The following is a 19,772-nucleotide window of genomic DNA, read 5'->3' as shown; positions in this document are numbered from 1 at the left end:
TAGCCGAAATACCTTCAAACTACGGAACTTCTATGGCTCTTCCGTTCGACAATCTCTCCGGCATTGGAACCATCATCTGTTTTCTCTTCGGTCACGCTCGGTTGATTTTTCTAGTCGGCACACTCATTTCCTCCATTATGCGCTGGCTCCATTACCCGCTGGCTGCTTCCCAAACAAACACACGTGCGGCTTGGCACTTGTGCTGTACGTAACAAGTCACGCGACGTGACGCTGCGGCTGTGATTGGTTCGGCTCTGCGCTACTGAATTTGGATCGGCTGACCTTTTTTTTTTTTAAGAGAACAAGAGCGGCGAGGTCTATCGCGATAGCTTAATTTCTCTATCGAGTAAAAGTTATATCGCGATACATATCGTTATCGTTCTATCGCCCAGCTCTAAGTGAAACTATTACTTTTTATACTGTATATCTCAACTGTTTAAGTTATATTATAGCTTAAAGTTATGATTGCGTCCTAAAAGAGACTCAAAAGAGCCGCTTAGCTTCTTTAGGCCCATTTTTGCCATCCAAAGTTACCATCACATTTAACACCAAACTTAACACTAAATCTTATAATCTCAGGTTGAACATCATGTTAAATGTTTGGTCACATACAGCTCACAAACCAAAATAAATCTGGCAACAACCATGCCAAATTAAAGTGTATTGAGTGTGCACTTAGCTGTAGCATTTAAAAATTCAAATCGCAGTAAACTCATGTGAAGCCTGGTGTTTTGATAAAGAACTATATCTGCCATGCCAGACGTGTTTGTGGAGGATGAGGTTTTCCCTGGCAGCCACTATGAATGGCTGTCTCTAGTATGACAGAGAGCCAGCACACAGAGCAGCTCAACATGGGTTGATGCCATCAGCATAGTGCTCAGGGACATTTCCTCACCCATGGAGAGGCCAAAACACATTTATAGATACACACATTTCAGCAAGGGAGTGAGCATGACTAATGTCCCGGACTCATAAGCCAGCTGGATGCTTGAGGCTTGAGATGAGACATTACACTCCAAAAACAAACCTGAGACAAACCTCAAACAAACAGGACCGACATACTCTGAAACACTCTGCTCTGCCGAGCGCCCAAGACCTCAAAATCCAAATGTCACCATAATGAAGATGAACTCTATGTGTGGAAGAGCACCAGTGCTAGTTTTTATGCACCTGAAAGCATTTTCAGTATTTTTTATAAGAATCTGTTGCTAAAAATAACCACAGTAGACTAAATGGAACAGAAGGTTATGAATCCTATATAGCCATCACCAGTGCTGATAATATGATATCAGTTTTCTCCTTTCTCTCACAGCAGAACTATTTTCTTTAGATAGATAGGAAGATAGACAGATAGACCTGCTGTAAGGATTTCTTAAACTAGATCTAAAAGAAAGTCCTGGTTTACCCCCAAAAGGCTTTTTCTAGTTCAGGTAGTTCAGACAGTCTGTATGAGAAAAAGACATCTTACAGTGAAATAACTGCAGTTTCTTACATTAAAATAAAGCAGACTGTTCCCAACACAGTTTAGATCAGGGGTGGGGAACTCCAGGCCTCAAGGGCCGGTGTCCTGCAGGTTTTAGATAGCACCCTTGGTCAACTGACTAGTTCATTACCAAGCCTCTGGAGAACTTCAAGACATGTTGAGGAGGTAATTTAGCCATTTAAATCAGCTGTGTTGGATCAAGGACGCCTATAAAACCCTTGAGGCCTGGAGTTCCCCACCCCTGGTTTAGATCATAGACTACAAATCTGAAATATCACACTTTGCATCCAATTTCCACAACCATCTCCAGGGTTTACAGAGAAAGTTACACTGTAAGAACACTGACCAATGTTCGGGTGGTTTCTTCCAGCAGTATAAAACATCATGTCATAAAGCTCAAGTCATCTCAAACTGGTTTCTTGAACATGGCAATGTACTCAAATAGTCTTCACAGTCACCAGATTTCAATTCAGCACAGCGCCTTTGCAACTCCACTCCACTGTGCCACACCAACATGTCAATATCGACCAAAATCTCTGATAAATAAGGCAGAAGTGGGCCCAACTGCGTAATACCAAGGTGTGCATAATAAAGTATCCAGGGAGTGTGTGGGGGTGATTTAGGATAAGAAAAAAAAAATCCTAGAGCTGTAAACCAATCTAAAGTGTGATTATCTACTGTATTAGAATAGAGCATTTGATTTACTTCTGGAAGTTACAGTGCTTGTGTCTTGCATGGAGGAGGTTCAGCAAACAGCTTAGAGAAGCAATAAAAAAGCAGATCATAAAAAAAGCACTACACAAACAACATTTGGCAGTGATTAGAGCTGCACACAACCACATATTGCAGGCAGTGAACTATGAATTCAAATGTGTCTCTAGTGGCACTTAAGGACCACTTGATCAGCTGTGCATTTTGTTTTTTTAATACAAACCCATCATGACCACTACAGAAAAACACTTGAAACACCCCTCTCAATCGGGATTACCATACAGAACCTGCATGTCTGTTCTCCAAGAGTAAAGACTCTAGATAATCTTGTCTGACATTTGGGACACAGTAGCAAGAGTAGTACCTTTGTACTGTTTTGTTACCCATCTATCCCCTCCCTTTGGACTCTTGTAGCCTCAGAACCACACACACACACACACACACACACACACACAAATTCAGTAATTGTCCTGCCAGATGACCGAGACAAGATGACGTGGTCTCCTGAACTCATGGCCACAATGAGGCACAATTTCTTCACGCACAAAGATGAAGAATACACAGGGAGCTGGTTCAGAGGCTGCATGCAGAAGGTCATGAATACGGCTGCATAAACACAGGCACATTTAGAGCAGCAACAGCGCGGCTTTTAAATTTCCGAGTAATTAATTCATCAACTGGAGAAGAAAAGAAAAGGGGGAACTACAAAAGTGGGTCAGAAAAAGGAAATGCAAGGTGAAGGAGGACAGAAAAGGAGACTGAACAATGGTGTCAAACCAAAGAACACTAGTCCAGTGATGCTGCCCTTTAACAATCAGAGCTTTTGAGGGTGGAGGGAGGGGAGAGGAGGTGCTTCACATCGGCGGTGCCAGGGCCCGTACCAGCTAGAGTCAGCCTCCGCCACGGAGACAAATGACTGAGCCACTGCACTTTTATACATGTGCGACTGGCAAATCCACAGCACCAAACATATTGTCAATACTGCGCTGTATGCACAGTCAGCAGTGCTTACACAATCTCAGTGACAACATGCCATGTGTGCGCATCACAGAAGACCAAATCCAACATGCAAAAATTAGGTTAAATTTGAGTTGCTCACACTCACCTCAAGTTTGACTATAGCCTCCATTATCACAGGGATCAGTACAGGCACATTAAGATATTCACTTACCCATAGTGATGATGTCACTATGAGGTCAAAGAGAAGCGTGGCATCTGGCAGAGTGACACACAATACTCGCACTGCAAGTTGTTGATGTAATATTGATGAGAAAAGTCATGAATAGAGAGCCCTACGTACATGAATTTTAATGTTTTATACCAGTTTTCATTGTTAATGTCTATTGCATAAGCTGATACACTCACGGAAAGCTAAGAATCTCTAGCAGGCCAAATGTGAAGTATTTTTTCCAGTAACTTCAAAGCAACGAGCTGAAACATTAATTTTTATTTACGGAAGTTGTAACATGCTGCACAATTTGTTAAAGAGAAGTCGCTCAACGTTGATGCGATTTGTAACTATAGGAGGTGTCTCGGTTCATTTATTCTCCTCTCTCATTCTCAGATAAATAAATTATTAAATAAATTTGTTTCCAGCAAACAGCGAAGCCAGCCGATTAAAGAAGATATATAGTGATAACTGAAGAAAGCACAGGGAGCTTTGTGGGTCAGCTGAAGGGCACGTCAGTAAATGAAAAGCCAGCTGTGTACATCACACACACACACACACAACGCCGCATTAACTCCACCCAGAGACGAAATCAGATATTAAATATGCACCCGACTTCATGAGGGGGAAATCCAATTTCCAGCGAGCATCCTCCGATTCTGTTTTAATTACGGCTCGATCTGTATTTTCAGGAGCTTCTCTACACAGTTAGTAATGAGCAAACAGAGAGGTGAATCAGTCTCAGCCACTCCGCCTGCTCCGATCAGCCAGTGCTCTCATTAACCTCAGCAGGCTCGAAGTAGATCAATGGAGTCTGAAGCAGCCTCGCCCTAACAGACCAAATTTCCCAGAACACGTCCAATTTTAACAAAATTACAGAACAGCGCTAAAAATGGCTATTGGTATGTCTACGCAATACTTTTCATGGTTACTGACGCAGTCTGTGACTAACATTTTCTTTTACTTTAGCAAGCTAGCTTGCTACAGAATGCATCAGTAACAAACCACTTTTTAAAAAAGATCTCTATCTAGTCCGCATCTACTCACTGCAGTATTTTCGATCAACTGAAGGAGTTTCAAAGAGTTTTTAGGACAGCCTGATAATAACGAATCATAAAAGTTCAGCCTAGAAGTAAAAAACAAATGAACTAGTTCTTCAGCGTCACTCTGAGACTCTTTGTTTGTAATTTTAGAGATATTGTGCAGATGCAGTGGAAGTGCTACATAATTCCTTAATATGCACATTGAAGGACGTGTCCTTTCAAAATACTGGTCATGCAATGTTTCAGAGAACATAAGCATTTGTAGTACACTATGTTCACTGGCTAACAACATGCCCTGACCTGCCCCTTTCTCATCATATACAGCTTCAAAACAAAGATAGGTATGCTATAAAACACTTATCTCGAAGCTTCAGAAACAAGTGGGTGACATCAAAGTATCTATGTTCAACTTTTAGTCACTGTCTCTGCTCTGTAGTTAGCTGGCTAGTTTAGCTCAGTGGTTCTTTAATGTTATCGGAACAAGGCCCCATTAGAAGTATTTCCAAGTCACAACTTGACAAATTATCTTGTATATAGATAAATTAAATTCCCCATAATATGTATACATGGCATCCGAAAATATGTGACTTAGCATATGCTAACAAAACTAACAAATTGCATTCTTTTTTTCCTCCTTTCTTTATTTTTTTAGAGGAGAACAGAAGAGGACGAGGAGGAGATGAGGGACGTGACATCAAAGGAGGTGAAAAGAGAGAATGTCAGATCTATAAGACGCTCACTTTCAAATTTGTCAAAGTTCAAAAAAACAAGACGTTGTCACATAAATGGAAGCAAAAGTTACATGACCAAGGCAGATGAAAAAGCAGAATTCAAACCGGCGTACGACTTCATTGACATCAAGCCCTTTTCTTCTTAAGAGTTTTGGTCCTGCTGCTAAAGTTAAAAATAATAACCAAGCTGAATGAGAACTCAGAGTGCACTCATTTGGTTTATATTGATTTCATGCTGCAAAAGCCCCCCGTGCACATGACCGAAACCTTTTTGGTACAGTACAGTCTCTCACATAGTAGATTCCTTTTAGGCAAGAATCAAACTGAAAATAGTGTAATCTGGCTAATGATTTGGATAATGTTCTTAAAGCCTTTGTGGTTCTACTGAATGACATGTGGAGGTGAAGAGCTAATGCGTGCATTTCCCCTGCTGTAAAAAACAGCCCAGTATTTCAGCAGCGTATTATTTATTCCCAATAGTTCTTTATTCAAACTGAAACAGCTCTCTGCTTTTAGTTTATGATTAATGACAGATTGGCTGTGTATAGAGAGACTGTAACAGTTCAAATGGTTCAATTATAGCAGATTGTGTAAACTCATATTGAGCATTCTTCACAGTTCGACAAAAGCAAGCCACATATATTACAGCAGTATTGGCTAAATGGGATCTTTTTAAGACAATATTAAGTGGACAAAGGGAAACAAATTAGATTATTAAAGTGAGAAAGGCATTTCCTAAATATTTAGTATACTTAAAGTATTTAATGGAACAATATTTGGTTGATATTGATTCCTGCTCTTAATTAAAATCACCACAAAATGACTATATGCACTAAATATATTTAATGGGACACCAACAGAATAAAAACTATATCTGCTGCTTTGTGCAGGGATATTTCCATTCCAGTCAGATCTTTCATCTTCATTTGCTTATTTATGAAGCACTATTGTAGCTAGAGACAATTTCCCAGGAGCACTGCTACAGAGCGTTTTCACAGTAGCTCCAGAATTGGTTCCTCCCAACAGAAGGCAGGATTGTTCCCCACACATTTCAATATGAGGGGGGGAAGACAAGAGATCCTCCGGCTCCCTCAGGCTGCCTGTCATCATGTAATTTTGCATGATAACAGAGCCCCTTACATTATCCAGCTAAGGTTATCTAAGCAGATTCATCACAATAAAGCCGTCTTAAAGTGTGAGTGCAGAAAGAGGCTGCTAAGGAACCAAGCATTTACAAAGAAAAGAATTTTTTCAAGCCAAATGCTCTGTAGGAAAAACACAGCTTTGATACACTCTCATACACTGATACGGTCCAACCAAGCTAAGTGTTGAGACTAGTTCTCAACAATAAGCCTGGGTGGACAGTTACATGTTCATTGCCCAAAATAATGGAGTAACAACCCAGTACTGAGCCTGTAGAGAGTACAAACAATCTATCCAGGCAACCTTGGCCCATGACTGGTGCCTGCAGTACTCACTTTTCTGTGAGCAAACAAGCAATTAGCAGTCCCTTTAGCAGTAAACCAACAAATGGGGTGGCCACTTCCACTAAAGGGTGGGGAACTCCAGGCCTCAAGGGCCGCTGTCCTGCAGGTTACAAATGTGTCCTTGATACAAAAACAGCTGATTTAAAGACTAAATTACCTCCTCAATATGTCTTGTAGTTCTCAAGAGGCCTGGTAAGGAACTAATCATTTGATTGAGGTGTGATGACCCAGGGTGATATCTAAAACCTGCAGGACACTGGCCCTTGAGGCCTGGAGTTCCCCACACCTGCACTAAACGTATTTGATAAGTGGAAGGTCCCTTTCTTTTTTAATCATAGAAGTCCCCACCAAGTGACCCCACAACTTAGTAGGAACGTTTGGCTGTTGTCAGGTCCTGGGTACAGGTAACAATTCAATAGCGTACAGAACCTCTTTTAGCAGCAATAATATGAAGTCAGAATTTTCTGAATGACTTTATTAGTCTCTCATATCATTATGGATGAATTTCGGTTTGCTTCTCTTGACAATGTTGCTTCAGTTCACTGAGGTTTGCAGGCATTTGTTTAAGAACAACATTTTTAAATCAACCTTGGGCAGCTGTGGCTCTGTTAGACTGCAGGCTCTAATCTTAGAGTTGGTGCGTCAAACTCAGGCCCCTTAGTGTGATAAAGTGTTCTTGGCCAAGACTCTGATCTCCCGAGTTTCTCCATTACAGACCACCTACAATTTAGAAAAAAATGACACAACCTAAAGCCATCTTGCCCCAAGATTTTTGACCAGGCCACAATTGCTAAGCCTTTCCCCACCTGACACTACACTTCCTCTCTTGGTTTCTATCCACAGCTGCTGTTCGTTTCTCCTCCCCTCACCCTGACAGCTAAAGGGGGCCCGTTTTGCTCTGCTGTGGGCCTGCTGCAAGCTAGGGCAGGTAATGGAGTCATAATGGGCTTTTAAGAGCCATACAGCCAATGGTGGTGTTTGCCCTTCAGTGAAAAAGAAAAAAAAAAGCACTGCAAACAGGAAGTGCAGTATGGAGACATGAGTCATGATACCTGCTGATGACCACTACACCCTACAACATGCTCCAATAGAGACTGCTAACCTGCTGGTCATAAACCACTCACATTGGGCCAATATGATGGAAATCCCTCATTTTCCTCCTTTGCCCAGCACTTTAGAATCACCTAATGGTACTAAATTATTTCACCCTTGGTGCACAAGCCAGAGCAGCAATGAGTTAGAAACTGATAAGAAAACATGATTTTTACACACTACCCGAGGCCAGCGCAGACTGAGCAAAGATCCAGTTAAACATTAAGAGTTGAAGCAGAATCGACACATTAATAATATTGAGGTGCTCAGAGGTGGTGTCCTTTCAATGAAAAACCTCATTAAACCAGTCTGTTTGCAGGAAAAGCTGAGCAAAAACTTAGCTGACATGGAAAGGGCAAAGTCTTAATCAATCTAAATACCAAACTAATTATTTTTCTTCCCTTTTCAGTAATGAGTGTGGTATGCAGTCGAGTCATTTATGTTTTAGGTTGCCTTACAAAGAGATGGCTACTTTAACCTGTATCCTAAGTTGTGTATACCTATGAGCTGCCAGAACTGCTACGTGGCCTCTTAAAAACACTTATGTCAATAGCGGACCCTTTAAGTCTGTTCCACTCCGATCAATGACGAGTGTTTAACAGGAGGGACATGAATTACTGAGGTTGTAGGAGGAGGAGCATATCGAGTGGATCCAATCTGATGAAGCTTCTGCGTGGTATACCTTTCCTGCCGATAATCAGTGAGAACAAGCAAGAGTGGTGGTTCTCTGGTGCTGCGCACACAGGCGTGATTACACACTCAAACAAGCTTCCATGACATAACATCATTATGGAAAGAAAAATTTAATTGTGCCTTCATTCACATGCATGCATACAAACACACTGCAGCTGGACTGATAAATTTGTTTTGCATTATAGGAAATCAATACTGACCTTTCTTAGAAAATGAGTCGGTTAGTGCCGTCTGCACTCCAATATCTTTTCCAGTGATTTCACGCTTCAATGACTTTGTATTTCTTGGATAGTCACTGAATACTACATTAATTGTTTTTGTGTGTAGTCTAGTCTCTCAGTTTATGAACAGCTGTTACCAAAACACAAAGCAGCCTAAAGCACTGCATGTTCCCCCAACGTTAATGTGTGAAGGTTGGAGAAGTGCAGAAGCCAGACTGGACCAATTCCTCCTTCTTCAGAGCATCCCCCGGGTTTGAGTGGTGGGTCATTTAAAGACATAAATGTAAAAGTCATATACCCAACAATCAGTCTCAAACTTCACCCCCTATGGCAAAATTATTGCTCAACACAAATTTAACACACATTACATGTTTGTACGAGTTCTTCATGTGACCAGTGTAAGGGGAGGTTTATTTCTCTATAAAACAAACATAAATATTGAGTTATGGCAAATAGTTTGTTGCTAGTAGTGACTGAAACACTTTTGAAAAGATGTGGTCAAATGTGAGCCATATACAGCCAGAGCTGCTCAAAGTGTTTGCTGCTTTCAAGAGCTGGAATGTTAACAGGCCTGCTCTGCTGTTTTATCGAGTGCCCAGCATTGGATTAATAATTATAATTGATGATAATTAGTATTAGTAGTGATATGGTAACTGAACCAAAGTGCTTGTAACAGTTGGGGCTCAACACTTTATGTAAAAATGATACAAATGAAGCTTGGAAAAGTATTGATGACACATTTAGCCAGCTAGTTGCTAATATCATCACACGTTTTTTGAAAGACCATCAAGTTACATTTCCATAGCTAAAAGTCAAAAGGGATATTTGTCACAACTGCATAAATATCCATGTGATAAACTGTACAAACATTTTTACTTTTCTAAGCTAACGCTGCCAATAAATGATAAGTAGCGTTAGCTTAGAAAGCTAAACCTGCCAATAACAATAATAAGCTTCTGAATAAGGTTATTCTGAATATGGACTGAGGTGATTTGGCAAACGCATTTGCATGTTATAAAAAATTTCATGAAACGTAAATAAATAGAGACTAGAATGTTCTACTGGTTGATGCCTTCTGGCAACTCTAAAGCTAGCTTAGCTGCTAATATTCAAGTTTTAGACCAGAAACAGTTTAACTTAATTATTATATTATTTATAATATTATAAAAAATATTTTCTTTTAACTATGAAAAACTAAAGAACTACAAAGAAATAAGAGTTAAAGTTAAATATTATTTCAGTGTTTTAACCTTAAAATAGATATTGAAATCTTTGTTTTGAGTAATTATTTTGGTTACAAGCAGTGACTGAGCCATTTACAACACTGCTCTCAATGAAAATTAGTCAGTCAAAAGTGGCTAAAGCAAAAACAAAAAGTAGCTTTTGCGATTTTCTTTTGTGCTTTAGACACTTTAGTTCATACATGTGAGTAGGGCTGCACGATTTTGCATAAAATGAGAATCACGATTTTTTGGCTTAGAATTGAGATCACGATTCTCTCACGATTTTCTTTTCCAGTATAAATATTTATTGCACTTATTAACTGCACATCAACTTCGTAACAGTTGAGACTGAACATAAAAACAATAAATAAACATAAAAACAACAAATGTCTCACGTTTTGTTGTTGCCGCAAAATGTTGTACTGCTTGAAATTCCGTCTCCACCGTTGCTCGACGCTGCGTGTATAGAGCAGGTAGTGCAACAATAGAAAAATAGTTGCGGGACGGCACTGTGTAGCGTTTGTCTAGGGTGTTGATCATTTTCCTAAATCCCTCGTTTTGCACAGTGTTGATGGGAGCCATATCTTTAGTCAGGTGATAAGTGATATCCTCCGTAATTTCTTTGTGCCTGCGGAAGTTCGACGGGTATAGGGAAGCGCTGTATAAGGTTCCCGTTATTGATGTTTGGGTGGTTGACCGGGACGGATTTTCTCCTGTCACTTTCTCGTCATCCCTGACGTGCTCTCCGTTGTTTTTTCCCTGCTAATTTTAGCATCACACGGCACAGCTTCTGTATCACGTGGTATAAGGCTCCGCCCTTGTCATTTGTTGAGCAGGAAGAGTGAGCGCTTGTTTTCATGCAGATTACGTCCCGGATCAAAGTGCGGTACAATCATCGACTTTTTTTCTTTTTTTTCTTCTTTTTTTTAAATCGTTGTCATTTGGAAATGAGATCGCACATAAGTATGAATCGAGATCGCGATTTTCTAACAATTAATCGTGCAGCCCTACACGTGAGCCAATCATTCCTGGCTTGGTATTCACCAAGCCTCACCCAGAAAACGTCCCAAAATTCAGGAGAGGAAAGTAAATATGCTGCACATATTTTCCGCTCTGTCTCTTGGGTATTTTAGCTGCTTCTAGGCAAAAATACAAACTTCAGCAGGTGGCTAAAGAGACCTTAAATCACTGCAATTCAGCGGCCGATGGCTTTGGATGTTTAGGAAGAGCACATATTGTATGTGAAGTCTTAAACAAACAAACAAAAAAATAAATGTAAACAATTTCCTTCACCCTGGCAGGGTGCATCTTTACATAGTAAACAAGAGCCAACAGGATGTGTCACAAACTCAAGTTGTTTCACTGACAGTAGGGACAAAAAGAAGAAGAAGAAGATGAAAAAAGGGACTATGTTGATTTTGTTGTGTTAGAAATTTGATTTCTTTTCTTTAAGCAGAGTGCCTTACAGTGCAAACTCCACCAGAGAGATTTAGTCTGCTTTAAAAAAAAAAAAAAAAAAAAAAGACATAGTCTGCATATTTGCACGCACAACTGCAATTGCCTCTGGTTGCAAAAATAATCCCATACATTCTAATTTGCAAAAGCACTGACTCCTAAAATCAAATCATAACCAACCTACATGGGTCTACTCCTGTGGATCAAACTCAACTGCCCTCATCTGCTGAGCTGCAGTATTACAGAGGCCTTATTTGTAATACCTGATCCTTTCACACGAAACATCACCGTGAATGTGACCCAAAGACAAAACTTTTCTAAACTATAAGAATCAACAAAAAAATTTGGAATGATTGGAACAGTACTTTTAAGAAAGGCTGTCCTTCATAAATCATTGCTAACTTTTTAAAAACCAGCCAGACGTGGCTAAAAATATGATGGATATTCTGTAAATTGACTGATGCCAGCTTTGACTCTCATAAGTGGACGTGTATGGGTTGGGAAGGCCTCTATTCAATCTTTAGATTGCTCCAGAGCTGATTATGCACACTACAAACTGTCATTCATTTTCTCATCAACAACTGAAAAACATATACATCTCCTCGTCTGTCTGATGGGAGTATTTCCAATATGTAATATGCATGTAAATTTTAATTCAAAGACCTCTTACCAAAGACTTCATCTTGTTGTTCAGGTTCTGCTACTGCCGTTTCTTTGGGTTCAAGTGACGGAGCCTTTAATGAGAACACAAAAACAGATTGAAGAGGTGAGATGCTGAGGTGCCATGGCAACAAAGCAAAGGCAGAGACAAACAGGCCAACTGTGTGAGAGAGGGGTGATGAGAAAGAGAGACAATGCGAGGGGGAGGTAATTATACCCATTTAGTATTTTGGGGCTTTATGAGAACAGAATTAAGCTGAGACCCTTTCATTCAACTTTCATAAAGAAGTGGGTACATCCTGTGCACACTGGAAGCTGTTGCAACACTGAATGTGTGACCGGTGCTTTTTGTCAGGATTTTATCTATTTATCATCTGTCTTATTTTGATTGATTAATTGATTTATTGCATGTATGCACTTGTGAATCTTTGGCAGAAACTTGTCTGGAATGCATATGCAAAATGACATTATTATGGTTTCAATTATTTTCATGTTATTTGCTAATATTCATTAAGAGAAGTTAAACCAAAACGCAGAAGCAGCGAGTGAAAAACTGAGTACATGCTTACTGCTTCCAAAGGAATTAAGAGTATAAGTAGCAGCCAGGTGCTACTAATCAAATGCATTGATTGATCAGCAGCAAGTGTGAGCAGCTGTGTAAAAGCAGATGTTTTGGCAGTTTGCAATGTGCGTTAACACAATCCTAGGGAGGAAAGAAATCAGCGATGATCTTAGAGAAGCAGTTGTTGCTCCCCATCAGTCTGAGGATGGTTATAAGGCTATTTCCAAATAATTTTAAGTCTGCCATTCTTCAATGAGAAAGATTATTCAAATATCAGGGGCAAATATTCCAGACTTGCGCTAATTTCCCCATGAGCTAAAGAATTGCTGAAAGATTAAAATAAAGAAATTGTAGTGAGTCAGTTAAAGTCCAGATCTCAACCTACTTGAAGGCTGCGGGGGACATTTAGAGAGCTGTGCATGAGCAAATGTCCACAAAACTCAATGAACTGAAGAAACATTCTACAGAAAACTGGGCCAAAAACACCTAAAAGACAATATGAGAAACGAATAACGTCACGCAGAAAGTGAGAATTTCAGGTTACTCAAAGTCAAGGTGATTCACAAGCTATTGATTGAAATATGAAGTGTACTTAGTTTTTTTTTCTTAGTTTTTTCCACTGATTGTACATTTTGGCTTAACTCTTATTAAATAAATAATAGCACAGTGTAATATAGCATGTGTTATTATTAATCTTAGTTTGTATTTACCCAATTTTAGGTCATGGAAAGGTCATTTTTGATCATGCTCTGATATGCAAATCCTGTGTTCAATATCATCTTCAATCCTTTAGGAGATCTGGCTACTGCAGAGATGTCAAAATTACTGTAGTTCATAGGCCACATACAGCCAACTTTGTCGAATTAAGTCAGCAAATTCAAACCGGATGATCGCTGTTAGCACAGTCGCTCGCTAGCTGCTGATGTCACCTGGGAAATGGCCGAAAAACTCTCCATCAGAGACCGATTTGATACGGATGGCCGCACACAATCTGTCATTCAATTAAAATGTTTTGCATCATAATTACATCTGTTCAGAACCCAGTTAGCCTGTGAAATAAACAATCTGTAACCACCGTGATCATTTTGGCTCTGCAGTGGGTGGGACATGTTAACTGTTAACTCACAGAGCATCAACAAACAGCTGTGCACACATGTTTGTTGTGTGACTTTTATTTCGTAAGCTGACCATTTTGACAGCATTGAAACAGCAGGAAGTGATACGGGAAACGTACGAAGTAAAATGGCATTAGTTGTTACATAATGACAGAAATACTGATTCATCTGCAACAACCCACCCACTTTTAACACACAAAGTCTAAGCTTACACTAGCATGCAAGATGAATTATTATTACTGTCTGTATTCACACTTCTGGCTCATCCAAAGAATTTGTTATGTCACTATGACTGGCATGTTTACAGCCTTTGACCATCATGTACAGTGAAGTGCCTTCTGATTTTATAAATCCTCTTAACATCCCCCCTCAGAAGAGGCATGAACAGTGCTGTTGCTGGTCACATGCTCTATAATGTTGTACTGTGGACATTTATGTGTTTTTCTGTGCAGAGGAGTTTTTTTTGTTTCCTGTTCTCATGCTGTCCTCCTGTAGCCCAGCATGAGTAGAGGTCTCTTTTTTTTCCCTCTTGTACCTTTCCCACTGTAGTGTACATTTCAGTGTTTTTTTTCCTGTAATGCAACCGTTCTCCGACTTGTATCCCCATGTAATGTCTGTGTTGTATGTGTAAGTCAGGGGGCGGGTTCATTCCACTGCAGGGCAACCTGCCACTGCATGTGGCGAATAAACTTTGAACTTGAACTTGCCTGCTTCTTAGTGGGCTTGCCTACATGGGGAATCAGAGACATTCAAAAACTGTGGGCACACTGATCACCATTAAATCAGAACAGAGGAAAGTGCAACTGTGACGCAGTCGCAACAGCTGAGGGACAGTAGAGTGTGGTGAGCAAGCACTTACTAATGCAAATCACTTAAAAGTCAACAAGTGCTCCTTTTTTTGGCCTTTTATTATGCAAACAAATGAGTCTTGATAAGAGGAGATTAAATTACTACTGGACAAGATTTAATTACGTTTTTTTCCCCCTTTCATCAAGAGCAGAAATTCTTAAAAAAAAAAAAAAAAAAAAAAAAAAAGAGAAAAATGACTACTAGAGAAAAAAAAAAAGTCATGCCAGTGACTGTGGGTAACGAGATATTTGTCATGCAGCCAACTCCTACTAAGGCTACGTTCACACTGCAAGTCTTAATGCTCAATTCCGATTTTTTGTTCACACTACAAATGCGACAGCAAACGCGCTCTAGTGTGAACGCTCAAAGCGGCCCGCATGTGCAAAAGAAGACGTCACACACAACGCGCTCTGTTTAGACCCAGAGCAAACAATATTGTTTGACTGATGGCTGTTAATATAAAGACTTCAGACTTTACGTTTCCCAATTTTTGCTTTAAGTTATTTTGTTATTTACATAATAATGTAGATAACCTAATAATGATCCTTATTGCTGTTTTAGAGGAGCGGTGCTTCAAAGAATAGTTGCAGATTTCTATCAAAATCTGCAGATTATACAGTACAAATAAAATGTTCACGTTGTCTTCCCAACAGTTTCACTGACATCTACACTGGATGGCCAGGAAGCGTTCGCGATGTCTTCTCGGGCGCTGATAATTGGTGTCTGTCTTGTGTCAGTGACGTAAAAGACGGATTTAATGCGACATGACCGTTCAAACAGCAGTCGCTTTCTAAAACATCGGATATGTATCGGATTCAGTAGCACATATGAAAGTGACTCAGATCGGATTTGAAAATATCGGATTTGTGCCGTTCACACTGTCATACCATGATCGGATATGGGTCACATAGGGTCAAAAAAAAAAAAAAATATCTGATTTGATGCGCTTTCGCCTGCAGTGTGAACGTAGCTTAACAGTGAGCAAAGTAGGATGATTGAAGAGCTGCTCCCAGGATATGAGATGGTTAATCACATGTTTGATCGAAATAGGAATAGCCAAGCAGGGACTCTGCCTCCTCTCTTGCTTCGCGTGCAGCCTCTGTGTTAGTGGGTGCTTGATTACAGGATTGGAGACAGGTGCCCTGTAGCCTGAACAGTGCCTGACCAGCTGCAGCCACTTGAACAATCAGGTCTTCTGAAATGCTCTGCCCTGCCACTCCTTTGCAACTAGAACACAGTCTCTGCCTTTGCAGTGCTCATCTGTAAACTGGCCACTTTTACTGTTCTGTTAGTATTCTGCTTATTGAAATTCATGCTTTCTTATCTATGCAGTTTCTTTGGCTGATTCAGCCCTTGCCTCCCAAACTCCCGTCTTGTCAGTTCTCTCTGTTCAGCTCCCCTTTGTCTTGGCTTATTTCTACTCCCATTTTCTTGGCCCAAACCTTAGTGACATCTTAATGCCACAGCTTTAGCTTCTGGTTGCCAACGTGTAGCCTAGCTTCCAGGTCCCTGGCTACCAGCCCAGACTAACCCAAACTTCAGGTTTCTGGTTACAACTCTAACATCAAGGTTACTGTTGCCACCTCAGCTCCTCAAGTCCTTTTGCCAGTTTGCTTGTTTACTGAATAATGAGTCTACAACTCTGCACTTCGCTGGTGAACAAATGATTTGTAAATCAGTGATTCAAAAAAAGGAACACCACATGTATTTTTGTGCACTGATAAAGCTTAAATTTCTATTGAGGATTTGCAGATATGTGACCTCTAACCGTGTGACTTGAACTTATCTGCCATTTTGGACATGTGACAATGTAAGATCAAGTGAATAACATAATCACACAGGCCTAGAGATTGGGCAGTGACTTCCCTGGCAACCGCCTGTCCCTAGGGAAAAAGGTGTTCCCCAAAAACCTCCTTGTGATTACTTTAGTCACTAGTATATTGCTATCTTAGCCTGAGGTGAAGTTATAGACTTCATGGGTTATGGACTCAGCTACTCTAATAAATAAATTATAACAAACTGAAAAGCATGCCAAAAATGGAACTGGAGATATCCATCAAATGCCTTCAAAGTTGCACCTTGTGAAAGATTTTGGCTCTAGCGCTGAAACAACTTTTACTCTGCAGGGTGAACCTTCTCCATTTCCAGTTTGCATGGCTGTTTTTTAAGTTTTACTACTTCTTGGCTGGTAGTTTGTATTTGCAGGATAACATTTGAAAACAAACTACAGGTAATCATTTGCCACCAACCAAAGCAATCACTAGGAAGTTTCTGGGGCTAGCACCATCTCTGATCCAATTTCATCCAATGAGATACAGCAAACTCCAGAAACGAGTGTTTAGCAGTCAGGAAATACATCATTTTTATCCATCAGCTGGTGGTTGTACGGCACACTTGATATGGCAATCACAACTAAAAATCCTTAGCATTCAACCTTTGCTAGATTTTCTTTCACACCCCGACTTAGCTGTCTTGCCTTAGTTCTTAGCCTTTCCTTTTTCATATAGTGTAAAGAATTAGCAATGCAAACAGATTGGAATACACAGAAAAAAACAAAACAAAACCCTCAGTCACAGAAGCTTGGATGGTCATTAAAATGAAGGTCCTTGCCACCAAGGAGGATGCTGGGCCTGGATCTGCATGTAAATGACTTCACATTTAAAAATAAATAAATAAATAAATCAGTTTGAATTAAGTGCAACTGTAAAAAATACAGCTGACATTTTGGCCACAAGGCACACTTGGATTTTCAGCCTCTGAAGGACACACATTATATACAAAACTAAAGGGGTCCTCGTTAAAAACTTGTCACAACACGACCACATCAAAGGAAAAATGAAAAGGGCAATGTGGGCAACTAAGAGAACTAAACTAACATCTTAATGCCATCCTCGCTGTCGGTGTGACACTACTCGCCACAGGTGCCTTATTAAAAATACAGTTCTTGTCAAGTAGAGCTTTCAAAAGAGGTTCATGTTGGAGACAGAAGCACGTCCTGACCCTGTGACAGCTTCGACAACACCTGACAATTATTCATACTTTCCTGCCCGTCTCAGTCCTAACCTACTGAACTTTTAGCTTGCCAACTGCGACATATTTCTCTAGATTATATAAAACACAATCACACAAACAGATCCCCCTCTCCCTGTCATTACAAACCCTGAAGAGAGTATAATCAGGTGAATAAGTTGTGAGACCACCAAAACAAGTCCCAGAGTACCTTAAGACTAGAGCCTGACCAATATATGATCTTTAAGACTGATATTTGTTTTATAATTGTTTTCCTTCTCTCAGACACACGAAACCTGAAAACATTTTGCTAATATATTGCCTTGGTTTATTTATTTTTTTTAATTACTCATTTACTCTGTGTCGGACTGTGCTTGGACCTGTTATGTTCTTGTTGTTTCAAACCCAGTTGCCAACAGCAAAGTTGCAAAGTGCCCTCTGGTGGGCAAGCAATGTAACATCAACACTCATAACCTGGCTGAATGGTGTTTCTCCTGGCTCTTCTTTAATTTTTCCACTTCTATTTATCACCATTATAAATGTGTTAGCCCTGTGACACCGTGTACCCCACGTATACCACCTCTTGCCCTATGGCAGCTGGGCCAGCTCCCCACCCCCCAAACTGGATAAGCAGAAAGATATGACAATAAACAGCTAACATGAGAAATTGCACAACAACAAAAAAATCCGCTAAACAGTGAGGCCGCAAAAGGTGAACCGCGTTATAGCGAAGGACCACTGTATTAGCCCACCATAAAACAGATTGGGCTCTACTCAAGATCTTGTTCCTCTTACTCTTTACTTTTGGATGTTAGCTTTGGTAAAATGTCTTTTTACTACTATAGATGACCAGAACCACATATCATGGTTAAAGAGTTAAAGGCCAACCCCCCCCCCCCCCCAAATAAAACATTTATCATAAAATTGCCTTAGCCTTGTTTTTATTGTACTTATTTTTTGGGAGGTTTATTTGGTTGGTCCACTCATCACCATTAAAAGTAATAAATTAAGTCTTCCTCTGTAATTGTACTGCTGTGTGACAATGGAAAATTCCACTGCTTCAGCTTCAGTCAGGCCTCTGATCCCAATTCAGCACTAGGATACTGTAAGCGGTTCAGTGTTCCCGAGCACTCCTGACATCTGAGCAGAGAGAGTGGGAGTGGAACACAGTGATTTGAACACATTTCAGCACTTGGGTCTTCTGAGACTTTCAAAGGGATCCAGGTTCCACTTCGTACATGTGGTTTGGTGATAACTGTACCCTTCAGTGTTACATCCTGTCCATTCTTTACAGATGGAAGACATTTCATCTCACATTTGTAAGGTACTGTATAAAAAGACACTGGAGTCTCTGGAGCTCTACTTTCTCAAGGTCAGTTTTATCCCCCATGTTGACCGAATGTACCCAACATTTATTTCTTTATTAGAGCTGTAAGAACACCATTAGATAAACCAATTAAGACCAAAGAGCAATATACTGTACATTTACAGCAATATAAAATGAGCAGTGTGTCGTTCAAGCACAAATGTGTCAGTAAAGTGAGACACAGTAGACTTAACTGGGCTAAAAAGCCACAGAGTTTTACCAGTCATGGGCATTGAATACAATGGTATCCAATGGTAAAATGTTATCCAAGGCAAATAACTAGTCAAAGGGTTTGTAAACCCTGTAGCTATATATCACAGGAACAGACATACCAGTCACAGTCACACAGCTGTGTCTCTGTAGACTGGCCGTCTACTAAGTGGGCATCCAGCTCCCTCATCTGGAGACCTTAGTCTTTAATTCAACAGCTTCAGTAATAGTGCTGTATTGCAACTATATTGCAGTGAGTCACAAAGTAGCACATAACTTATTTTTGTGAAATTACAAAAGGACCTAATTTAAGGTTATGAGCTGCAAGATATCCACATGGCTCGTCTACAGAAACGGCTAACGTCAAAGGTCCTAAAATCCTTTCATATAAAGTTGAATTAGTAAGGTAAGAATAATTACAACTTGTTACTTTCAATTTCATCATCTGCAATCTGTGCTTTCCTCCTTTAACACTGTATTTTTATTTCCTGTGTAGCTGAAGGTGTTTGGAAAATTCTACAGGTGATCTGTAGTGAGACAGATCACCTGTCCAAGCAGTTTCTTAGCTCAGAGACTGGAAATCAAAAACACAGTCTGCATTCACTCTGCTCTGCGTTTCAGTGAGCATTGCAGTAACCAGTTGTCATTACCCAGGTGGGCGTTACACTGATCAAGCACACAGGCTTGCCAGCCA

At 40.1% G+C, this 19,772-nt stretch overlaps 1 protein-coding gene across 1 annotated transcript in view; it reads right to left on the bottom strand.

The window, feature by feature from the left end:
• Positions 1-19,772, bottom strand: part of LOC146622433 (myelin basic protein-like) — a 54,154-nt gene that overhangs the window by 7,780 nt on the left and 26,602 nt on the right. The window contains exon 3 of the mRNA XM_085366213.1: positions 11,978-12,041. Within this exon, the coding sequence (XP_085222339.1) occupies positions 11,978-12,041 (64 nt within the window). The remainder of the gene's footprint in view (positions 1-11,977; positions 12,042-19,772) is intronic.

The sequence above is a fragment of the Diplotaxodon limnothrissa genome, linkage group LG11 (assembly GCF_057381915.1).
Source record: "Diplotaxodon limnothrissa isolate DT_005_m linkage group LG11, D_limnothrissa_male_GT1.1, whole genome shotgun sequence".
NCBI classification, from domain to species: Eukaryota; Metazoa; Chordata; class Actinopteri; order Cichliformes; family Cichlidae; genus Diplotaxodon; species Diplotaxodon limnothrissa.
This window is presented reverse-complemented; position numbering and strand designations above follow the sequence as displayed.